The 11,624-nt window shown below is 38.1% G+C and overlaps 1 protein-coding gene, 2 long non-coding RNA genes and 1 pseudogene across 3 annotated transcripts; 2 read left to right on the top strand and 2 right to left on the bottom strand.

Annotated features, from left to right (window-relative positions):
* Window positions 1-16: 16 nt before the first annotated feature.
* LOC114560077 (beta-1,3-galactosyl-O-glycosyl-glycoprotein beta-1,6-N-acetylglucosaminyltransferase 3-like) lies at window positions 17-1,402 on the bottom strand (annotated as a pseudogene).
* A 613-nt stretch (window positions 1,403-2,015) lies between these two features.
* Window positions 2,016-5,239, top strand: LOC114560407 (uncharacterized). Its single transcript, XR_003693179.1, has 2 exons — window positions 2,016-3,096; window positions 4,805-5,239. It is a non-coding gene; the product is annotated as an uncharacterized LOC114560407 (long non-coding RNA).
* A 711-nt stretch (window positions 5,240-5,950) lies between these two features.
* LOC114560076 (beta-1,3-galactosyl-O-glycosyl-glycoprotein beta-1,6-N-acetylglucosaminyltransferase 3) lies at window positions 5,951-7,262 on the bottom strand. Its single transcript, XM_028585231.1, has 2 exons — window positions 7,249-7,262; window positions 5,951-7,034 (listed from the first exon to the last, which is right to left on the bottom strand). Exons 1-2 carry the CDS (start codon window positions 7,260-7,262, stop codon window positions 5,951-5,953), a joined length of 1,098 nt encoding a protein of 365 aa, XP_028441032.1.
* Window positions 7,263-8,545: 1,283 nt separating this feature from the next.
* On the top strand, window positions 8,546-11,161 carry LOC114560803 (uncharacterized). Its single transcript, XR_003693243.1, has 2 exons — window positions 8,546-9,026; window positions 10,724-11,161. It is a non-coding gene; the product is annotated as an uncharacterized LOC114560803 (long non-coding RNA).
* Window positions 11,162-11,624: the final 463 nt, after the last annotated feature.

Here is an 11,624-nt window from a genome sequence, read left to right as displayed (position 1 = left end):
TAATGTATTTCATGTTTCAAATGATTGCAAGCTTTACCAAACGATGGAATGTTGCTCTGTTAACAGTGGCTCGTGGACTTAAAGCTTTGAAACGCAGAACTGACTCCATACATCTAATAGCGACATCATCAACCTCAGGATCAAACTTATTTGCAAAGAGTTGTTGTTGTCTCAGGAGCCACGGGACGTCACCAACTCCGTACACACAAACTGCTCTTCTGTAAGTGCCAGTGCAAGGATAGTGCACGGGCTCCATCTTTCATATCTCCTGCTAAATAGCTCCACTTCACCACACGAGCGAGAGCTTGCATGTCTGACACATCATACTTGATGTTGGCAGGCATTGATCCAGGAACAGAAGGCATCCTTTGTAGAGTGGCCCACAAGTGCTCATCAGGGCTGTATGTGTCCCTCTCCCACTCCAGAAGTTGCTGAACCTCTCTGTCCTGCATCACATGTTCCACAAAGGCTCTTGTGACCACAATATAAGCATTTCCTGTGAACATTGGGCTGCTAATGGGTGGAGGACTTTTCCTCACATCTGTCCTGATGACAGTGTTAGTTACATTGAAATGATACTGCCAACGGCTTTTCTTGTAGTCATTGGTGGCTTCAGACTCCATGCTGTTTCTCCCATTCAGGGCCTTCAGTGCCTGAACCATCTCTCCATTGGTTTTGATGGGGAAGTCTGTCCCGCAGGTGTTAAGGAGGTATCTCCACTGGACATGTGAGTTCAGCAGATCTTTCATGCAGTTCAGATCTGCCTGCACTCGGGACCATGAGGCATATACCACGCTTTCTAATTTACTGGCTACAAACACATTAGAAAAGCAGGAAACTATTGCCTCCACAGCCTTCTGATATTCTTTAGAGGATTTCTGGTCCACATGCACACAGTAGATGTTCTGAGGAGTGTAAACAGCTCGTAGAAGTCGCTCAAACATCTCAATCTTCTCATGGATCACCATGGAATAGGCAATGGGAAAATCCTTTTCCTCTTGACTCAGAGGCGCTGTAATGAAACCTCTGTTTTTAATGTAAGATGAACAGTCCTTTGTCACATTAAGGTAGAAGTCCTCAGATAAACTATGCTGTCTTTTCCTGGATGCCAGAAGAACTTCTAATTCGCCTTGCCTGTCCTCGACGTCTCCACTGATGATAGCCGAGCAGCCAGGCAGATCAGTAAAGAACTGCTGTGGTATTATGAGATCAGGCGATGACTGCCTGTTCGAGCCAGCTTCCCAAAGGACAAAAAGAAAGGAACGTACCCATGAGGGAGAGAGAGGGTCCTCAGCATCTGGCTCCTCAACAACCTTGAAAAAATCATTTTTCTTGCTTGAGGTTAACTACAACACGGGTGACCTTGTCTTCAGTGCAAGTTACAGTTTGATGAGTGGAGCATGGCTTCAGTTAATGAACACAAGATGAATCAGCCCCTTAAGTAGGTGTGTCAAACAAAGGCGTGGAAAGAATGTACACTATCAGCTTACACTAACACAATTTTCAATACTATTTTATGATACTATATATACAAATATTCTCAGTAGTTATCAAAATGTAGCCAGTTTTCAAGGTGCACTATGGGCATCAAGTATAAATAGTTTTATTTCATTTACGTTTCTATTTACAACAAATCATGCAGATTTCAATTATTATACATGATTTTTTCACTGTTTTACAAATATCTCTTTAATATTAAGTAAAAAAGAAAAGAAAAAGTAATACATACATACATACATATATGCAATTGTTCACTGTTTACTCACAAATGCCTCAACTAAGAATGTGCATTATACAGGTACAGGCACTTTGTAAAGTAGAATAAACACCAGAACTCAAAAAGCAACATTCTAAAGCATAATACCACTACTGTACATTCTCTTCTAAACACTAACTAAACTATTTTCTTTTAAAACAAGACAAAGGTCTCGTTAAAAGACAAAATATTTAGGTATCTCGCAAGCTAATAAATATAAAACCGAGGCTATATCAGAAATTCTTTGATTTTTTTTTTTTTTTTTTTTCTTCTGATTTTTATACTTGAGTGATGAAAAGGTGTTCGGGGTCAAGTCTAACACTTGAGTAAGCATTCACATGTTGTACGTTTACATCTCAGAGTGGTTCTCGGTTAAAGGTAGCAAAGTGGACCTGGGGATTGCAGATTTAACAGCTGTGCCATGGAGCAATGCGTGGCTGCTTACTTGAATTAGTCGCTAAATAAACCATGACTACATGAGTAGAGGTCACCTTCCATTTCTTCCTTTCTACAAATTTCATCCAATACTCACCAAACTTGGTACAAATTATAATTAAACAGTTGTTAGAAAAAAGTAACTCCTTTCACGTGCCTTGATGTTTTGGCTTTAATTGGTTCCCAAATTCTAGTAGGTATTCGAGTAACGTTTTGTGCATACGCAGTATCAGCTCTGACTGATCCTGCAAACTTTGGTTACATTTCATCTGTAGGTGATGCTACAGCATCATTCTGCTTTTCCTGTGTGGGCAGTGATTATGAGTCTGACTCAGTTGAAATTTTGCACAATTCTTCTTCGTTCAAAGCCCTAATATTCCCGAGCAAGATTTAGGTTTTTCCAAAACCATAGACGCTGTCTGGCATGATTGTCTTACTTACTTACACTATATGTATTCTGATGGAGAAACGATTCAAATGCAAACTACAAATATCTAAACATTGTATTTTTTAGAATATACATTAAGAGCCTAGTATAGCTATGTGAGTTCTTTTAACATTTCAACAAGTGTTACTGAAAACTGCATCTAGATCATTTTGTCCCAGAAACAGCTATTAAAGAACGCATTGGTCATTTCCTCATGTTAACCTTTGTTGATATACATAACTATTGAGCTCATGCTGAGAGATTACTCATGCAGTATTTGTCCTTGTGTGGGCTTTACCTGAGGCAGGTCTTGTATCCAAGTGACATTTGAAAAGACAAATACATCTCATTTTATCAAACGTTTTTGCTCTTTTGGATGTCTGGTTGCTGTTGGCTGTGTAATTCTCCTTTCTTTAACTCTATTTCCCTGCCCCCTCTTAAGGTTTGACGACGAAAAAAATAGGAAAAGCCGTAAAAGGTATATGCACTTTCACCCAGGGTCAGCCTCAGCAATTCTTTTGCATTTCACAAAACTAATAACGAAATGATCTGTTGGCTTTCAGAAATGTACCAATACACCTCATTCTGTCCCGCGTGTTTGTAGTTTGATTTGCAGTTACCTTCTGGCCAAAATCAACAACTCTTCTCCCCCCCCTCCCCCAAAATGTCGCACATTTTCCTCTCAGTAGATTTAGTACATTCCCTTAAAAGCAGGCTGAAAAGCTGTTTGATTTCTAAAAATAGGTGGCTTGGTGATTGTTTAACCAACTAAAACCCATTTCTGAGGCCAATTCTGTGAAGTTCATTTCAAAGATGATTCTTGTTAAATGTGTTCTCTATTTATTGCCTCAAAATAATATCAGCTGTCTGTATGTGGTTTAAAACGTACCATGTAAATTTGTAGCCCATTTTATACCCGAAGTACTGTCTCCAGTGATGTGATGCTGAATTATTGATTTATGTCAAGAACAAGTTAGAATAGTTTTGAGGTCAATGATTGCATTGCTGCTTTCTGATATTAAAGTTGGGGCATCAGGTAGCTCTTACTTGCATGTGTAAAAAAAAAAAAAAAAAAAAAAAAACAGGTTTAGAATTTGATATGGTTGATGTTTGGTAAGTTTGTTCATGTTTGTACAACTCAATGGGGTGGAACTACAAGGAAGTAGCTTGTCACTGTGGTTTTGTGGTTGCACTGTAACCATGGTTCCCCTCAGTAACTCGCCCTCACTGAACACTCGGCTTGTCCACTCTCACAGCTCTGCATGACTCACTGCATACCCACTCACTGCTGATGTTTAGGAATTGCCACAAACCTTGGTCAGCCTTTCTCATGCACACAGAAATGTTCTGCTCCATACTAATAAGTTGTAGGTGTGAGGTTATTAATTTGCAGATATATCATGGCATGTTATAACATTAGAAAAGTCATAACTGTGGGGTTGCAGAAGAGACTCTTTTAGTTCCTCTTCTGTCATTAGGGGCATGAGTTCCTAAGTTGATTGGCAAACTTGCAAGACAGATGCAGCGAAACATCACACATTGCCATGGAGTTCTTTCTGACCATGTCAACAAAAATTGCATGTTTTATACACAGAGGTTGCACTCATCACATAGCTATGGGTTGTAACATATTGTTCACAGGTTTGCAAAGATTGCATAACCTGTATGCATATGCATTTTCTTATTGCACGACATCTACGACTATTTGCAATGTGTGCTGCAGATAATAAAAGCCGTCTGCGTCCTAACGTGGAATTTGGTCTTATGCCGTACATATCACTTTAATGCATTTGTCTTGCAAGGTGTCAAGGGGTTTAAGAAATTATTATTATTATTATTATTATTATTATAATAATAATAATAATAATAATAATAATAATACAACTGATAATAGTGGTTTGTGTTGCCCAGGTAGTTAAAGTGCTTTCAGTAGAAAAAGCATGGGTAATATTAGGCATTCAGTTGTATGCTGAAAACAAGTCTGTTAAGTAAAAAAAGAAAAAAATAGAAGTATTCTCTCAGAATTCCCTTTTGCAACGGTGTAAAGGCCATGATCACATTTCAGGATGTGATTATATGAAAGGTTTGTTTATGGGCAGTGTAGTAGCCTGTTATTGTCTTAGCCTGGTTAGATGACGTCCCATCCCAGTCACACAGATTTGTCTGATGACTGAATTTGTCTGCAGGATCGACCAGGAAATGCACGGCAAACTGGAGGTCGCAGCTGCTGCTGTTCCAGAGTGATGCTGCTCGCACTGCCAGATGTGGAGGAGGAGAATGTTTCCAACAGCCACTCTTATTTTTATGTTCTGGACAACGTGACTGAAGACTTAGCTCAAGAAAGTGCCTTTTTGAAACTATGCTGCCTGTTATAACGTGGAACCTTTTTATAGCTTGATCTTCAGCGTTTTTCCACATGCTGTCTGAAATGTTTTTTTTTTTTTTTTTTTTTTTATGTACTGCCAATATATCATGTCAAACTTAGCTTGTTGGTGTTTTCTAGTTAATGGTGTTTCCTAGTTATTGGTGTATCTACACATTATTTAAAGCACTCTGTTACAAATGGTTGATGCATGTTCTGCTTTATTACATTGAAATATATATTTATATTCAAAAGGTGACTATGGAGAGAAATTAATATATTTTTATGGTTGCTCTGATTTTAAACTGCATTTTAGGTTTCTCTGACCCATCGAGTGGCATTTTATAGAATAAGTTTTGACAGCACCTTTTTCACTGTTCACCGCTGATGTTCTCTATCAAAATCCTGCCTGGGGAAAAATAAAGTTTTCTTTTTGCCCCTCACTTGAATGTGCCCTCTGACTTGTAGAGGGAGAACATTTGTGAAAGCAACAATCTACAGCAAGGAAGGTCTTAATGGAACATTTCCTCCAAGTAAAGTCATGGATGCACATCATTGTTTTGTAATTTTTTGAGTAGGTTCTACAGCTAATGTTTTTTGTTGTTGCTATGTACATCTCTTTCACCTAGAATCCACTAGATGGCACCACAAATACAGATTTCATTGAAATTATAAATAAAAATAATATTCTAGAAAGAAATGACAGCAAGATCCATCCATCAGCATCTTTATAATCTAAAAATGCACAGAATATAAGAAATTACATAAGAGCATAACAATATACTGACATTGACAGAATATTTTTTACATTTCATTTTAAAATAGATAATATAAATTAAAAGATATATATAAATATTGTAAGACATTTCAATAGAAAATCCCTGGCAATGTATAATAAATGAATAGGGTTTCTATATACCTGTTCTAACTACGAACTATTGCCTTAATACATTATAATGTATTTCATGTTTCAAATGATTGCAAGCTTTACCAAACGATGGAATGTTGCTCTGTTAACAGTGGCTCGTGGACTTAAAGCTTTGAAACGCAGAACTGACTCCATACATCTAATAGCGACATCATCAACCTCAGGATCAAACTTATTTGCAAAGAGTTGTTGTTGTCTCAGGAGCCACGGGACGTCACCAACTCCGTACACACAAACTGCTCTTCTGTAAGTGCCAGTGCAAGGATAGTACGGGGCTCCATCTTTCATATCTCCTGCTAAATAGCTCCACTTCACCACACGAGCGAGAGCTTGCATGTCTGACACATCATACTTGATGTTGGCAGGCATTGATCCAGGAACAGAAGGCATCCTTTGTAGAGTGGCCCACAAGTGCTCATCAGGGCTGTATGTGTCCCTCTCCCACTCCAGAAGTTGCTGAACCTCTCTGTCCTGCATCACATGTTCCACAAAGGCTCTTGTGACCACAATATAAGCATTTCCTGTGAACATTGGGCTGCTAATGGGTGGAGGACTTTTCCTCACATCTGTCCTGATGACAGTGTTAGTTACATTGAAATGATACTGCCAACGGCTTTTCTTGTAGTCATTGGTGGCTTCAGACTCCATGCTGTTTCTCCCATTCAGGGCCTTCAGTGCCTGAACCATCTCTCCATTGGTTTTGATGGGGAAGTCTGTCCCGCAGGTGTTAAGGAGGTATCTCCACTGGACATGTGAGTTCAGCAGATCTTTCATGCAGTTCAGATCTGCCTGCACTCGGGACCATGAGGCATATACCACGCTTTCTAATTTACTGGCTACAAACACATTAGAAAAGCAGGAAACTATTGCCTCCACAGCCTTCTGATATTCTTTAGAGGATTTCTGGTCCACATGCACACAGTAGATGTTCTGAGGAGTGTAAACAGCTCGTAGAAGTCGCTCAAACATCTCAATCTTCTCATGGATCACCATGGAATAGGCAATGGGAAAATCCTTTTCCTCTTGACTCAGAGGCGCTGTAATGAAACCTCTGTTTTTAATGTAAGATGAACAGTCCTTTGTCACATTAAGGTAGAAGTCCTCAGATAAACTATGCTGTCTTTTCCTGGATGCCAGAAGAAGAACTTAATTCGCCTTGCCTGTCCTCGACGTCTCCACTGATGATAGCCGAGCAGCCAGGCAGATCAGTAAAGAACTGCTGTGGTATTATGAGATCAGGCGATGACTGCCTGTTCGAGCCAGCTTCCCAAAGGACAAAAGAAAGGAACGTACCCATGAGGAAGAGAGAGAGGGTCCTCAGCATCTGGCTCCTCAACAACCTTGAAAAAATCATTTTTCTTGCTTGAGGTTAACTACAACACGGGTGACCTTGTCTTCAGTGCAAGTTACAGTTTGATGAGTGGAGCATGGCTTCAGTTAATGAACACAAGATGAATCAGCCCCTTAAGTAGGTGTGTCAAACAAAGGCGTGGAAAGAATGTACACTATCAGCTTACACTAACACAATTTTCAATACTATTTTATGATACTATATATACAAATATTCTCAGTAGTTATCAAAATGTAGCCAGTTTTCAAGGTGCACTATGGGCATCAAGTATAAATAGTTTTATTTCATTTACGTTTCTATTTACAACAAATCATGCAGATTTCAATTATTATACATGATTTTTTCACTGTTTTACAAATATCTCTTTAATATTATTAAAAAAAAAAAAAGAAAAAGTAATACATACATACATACATATATGCAATTGTTCACTGTTTACTCACAAATGCCTCAACTAAGAATGTGCATTATACAGGTACAGGCACTTTGTAAAGTAGAATAAACACCAGAACTCAAAAAGCAACATTCTAAAGCATAATACCACTACTGTACATTCTCTTCTAAACACTAACTAAACTATTTTCTTTTAAAACAAGACAAAGGTCTCGTTAAAAGACAAAATATTTAGGTATCTCGCAAGCTAATAAATATAAAACCGAGGCTATATCAGAAATTCTTTTTTTTTTTTTTTTTCTTCTGATTTTTATACTTGAGTGATGAAAAGGTGTTCGGGGTCAAGTCTAACACTTGAGTAAGCATTCACATGTTGTACGTTTACATCTCAGAGTGGTTCTCGGTTAAAGGTAGCAAAGTGGACCTGGGGATTGCAGATTTAACAGCTGTGCCATGGAGCAATGCGTGGCTGCTTACTTGAATTAGTCGCTAAATAAACCATGACTACATGAGTAGAGGTCACCTTCCATTTCTTCCTTTCTACAAATTTCATCCAATACTCACCAAACTTGGTACAAATTATAATTAAACAGTTGTTAGAAAAAAGTAACTCCTTTCACGTGCCTTGATGTTTTGGCTTTAATTGGTTCCCAAATTCTAGTAGGTATTCGAGTAACGTTTTGTGCATACGCAGTATCAGCTCTGACTGATCCTGCAAACTTTGGTTACATTTCATCTGTAGGTGATGCTACAGCATCATTCTGCTTTTCCTGTGTGGGCAGTGATTATGAGTCTGACTCAGTTGAAATTTTGCACAATTCTTCTTCGTTCAAAGCCCTAATATTCCCGAGCAAGATTTAGGTTTTTCCAAAACCATAGACGCGCTGTCTGGCATGATTGTCTTACTTACTTACACTATATGTATTCTGATGGAGAAACGATTCAAATGCAAACTACAAATATCTAAACATTGTATTTTTTAGAATATACATTAAGAGCCTAGTATAGCTATGTGAGTTCTTTTAACATTTCAACAAGTGTTACTGAAAACTGCATCTAGATCATTTTGTCCCAGAAACAGCTATTAAAGAACGCATTGGTCATTTCCTCATGTTAACCTTTGTTGATATACATAACTATTGAGCTCATGCTGAGAGATTACTCATGCAGTATTTGTCCTTGTGTGGGCTTTACCTGAGGCAGGTCTTGTATCCAAGTGACATTTGAAAAGACAAATACATCTCATTTTATCAAACGTTTTTGCTCTTTTGGATGTCTGGTTGCTGTTGGCTGTGTAATTCTCCTTTCTTTAACTCTATTTCCCTGCCCCCTCTTAAGGTTTGACGACGAAAAAAATAGGAAAAGCCGTAAAAGGTATATGCACTTTCACCCAGGGTCAGCCTCAGCAATTCTTTTGCATTTCACAAAACTAATAACGAAATGATCTGTTGGCTTTCAGAAATGTACCAATACACCTCATTCTGTCCCGCGTGTTTGTAGTTTGATTTGCAGTTACCTTCTGGCCAAAATCAACAACTCTTTCCCCCCTCCCCCAAAATGTCGCACATTTTCCTCTCAGTAGATTTAGTACATTCCCTTAAAAGCAGGCTGAAAAGCTGTTTGATTTCTAAAAATAGGTGGCTTGGTGATTGTTTAACCAACTAAAACCCATTTCTGAGGCCAATTCTGTGAAGTTCATTTCAAAGATGATTCTTGTTAAATGTGTTCTCTATTTATTGCCTCAAAATAATATCAGCTGTCTGTATGTGGTTTAAAACGTACCATGTAAATTTGTAGCCCATTTTATACCCGAAGTACTGTCTCCACTGTGATGCTGAATTATTGATTTATGTCAAGAACAAGTTAGAATAGTTTTGAGGTCAATGATTGCATTGCTGCTTTCTGATATTAAAGTTGGGGCATCAGGTAGCTCTTACTTGCATGTGTCTTAAAAAAAAAAAAAAACAGGTTTAGAATTTGATATGGTTGATGTTTGGTAAGTTTGTTCATGTTTGTACAACTCAATGGGGTGGAACTACAAGGAAGTAGCTTGTCACTGTGGTTTTGTGGTTGCACTGTAACCATGGTTCCCCTCAGTAACTCGCCCTCACTGAACACTCGGCTTGTCCACTCTCACAGCTCTGCATGACTCACTGCATACCCACTCACTGCTGATGTTTAGGAATTGCCACAAACCTTGGTCAGCCTTTCTCATGCACACAGAAATGTTCTGCTCCATACTAATAAGTTGTAGGTGTGAGGTTATTAATTTGCAGATATATCATGGCATGTTATAACATTAGAAAAGTCATAACTGTGGGGTTGCAGAAGAGACTCTTTTAGTTCCTCTTCTGTCATTAGGGGCATGAGTTCCTAAGTTGATTGGCAAACTTGCAAGACAGATGCAGCGAAACATCACACATTGCCATGGAGTTCTTTCTGACCATGTCAACAAAAATTGCATGTTTTATACACAGAGGTTGCACTCATCACATAGCTATGGGTTGTAACATATTGTTCACAGGTTTGCAAAGATTGCATAACCTGTATGCATATGCATTTTCTTATTGCACGACATCTACGACTATTTGCAATGTGTGCTGCAGATAATAAAAGCCGTCTGCGTCCTAACGTGGAATTTGGTCTTATGCCGTACATATCACTTTAATGCATTTGTCTTGCAAGGTGTCAAGGGGTTTAAGAACATTATTATTATTATTATTATTATTATAATAATAATAATAATAATAATAATAATAATAATACAACTGATAATAGTGGTTTGTGTTGCCCAGGTAGTTAAAGTGCTTTCAGTAGAAAAAAGCATGGGTAATATTAGGCATTCAGTTGTATGCTGAAAACAAGTCTGTTAAGTAAAAAAAGAAAAAAATAGAAGTATTCTCTCAGAATTCCCTTTTGCAACGGTGTAAAGGCCATGATCACATTTCAGGATGTGATTATATGAAAGGTTTGTTTATGGGCAGTGTAGTAGCCTGTTATTGTCTTAGCCTGGTTAGATGACGTCCCATCCCAGTCACACAGATTTGTCTGATGACTGAATTTGTCTGCAGGATCGACCAGGAAATGCACGGCAAACTGGAGGTCGCAGCTGCTGCTGTTCCAGAGTGATGCTGCTCGCACTGCCAGATGTGGAGGAGGAGAATGTTTCCAACAGCCACTCTTATTTTTATGTTCTGGACAACGTGACTGAAGACTTAGCTCAAGAAAGTGCCTTTTTGAAACTATGCTGCCTGTTATAACGTGGAACCTTTTTATAGCTTGATCTTCAGCGTTTTTCCACATGCTGTCTGAAATGTTTTTTATCTTTTTTTTTTTTTTTTTATGTACTGCCAATATATCATGTCAAACTTAGCTTGTTGGTGTTTTCTAGTTAATGGTGTTTCCTAGTTATTGGTGTATCTACACATTATTTAAAGCACTCTGTTACAAATGGTTGATGCATGTTCTGCTTTATTACATTGAAATATATATTTATATTCAAAAGGTGACTATGGAGAGAAATTAATATATTTTTATGGTTGCTCTGATTTTAAACTGCATTTTAGGTTTCTCTGACCCATCGAGTGGCATTTTATAGAATAAGTTTTGACAGCACCTTTTTCACTGTTCACCGCTGATGTTCTCTATCAAAATCCTGCCTGGGGAAAAATAAAGTTTTCTTTTTGCCCCTCACTTGAATGTGCCCTCTGACTTGTAGAGGGAGAACATTTGTGAAAGCAACAATCTACAGCAAGGAAGGTCTTAATGGAACATTTCCTCCAAGTAAAGTCATGGATGCACATCATTGTTTTGTAATTTTTGAGTAGGTTCTACAGCTAATGTTTTTTGTTGTTGCTATGTACATCTATTTCACCTAGAATCCACTAGATGGCACCACAAATACAGATTTCATTGAAATTATAAATAAAAATAATATTCTAGAAAGAAATGACAGCAAGATCCATCCATCAG

Source organism: Perca flavescens, chromosome 8, assembly GCF_004354835.1.
Source record: "Perca flavescens isolate YP-PL-M2 chromosome 8, PFLA_1.0, whole genome shotgun sequence".
NCBI lineage: Eukaryota > Metazoa > Chordata > Actinopteri > Perciformes > Percidae > Perca > Perca flavescens.
The sequence above is the reverse complement of the archived record's forward strand: the minus strand, read 5'-3'. Positions and strand labels throughout refer to the sequence as shown.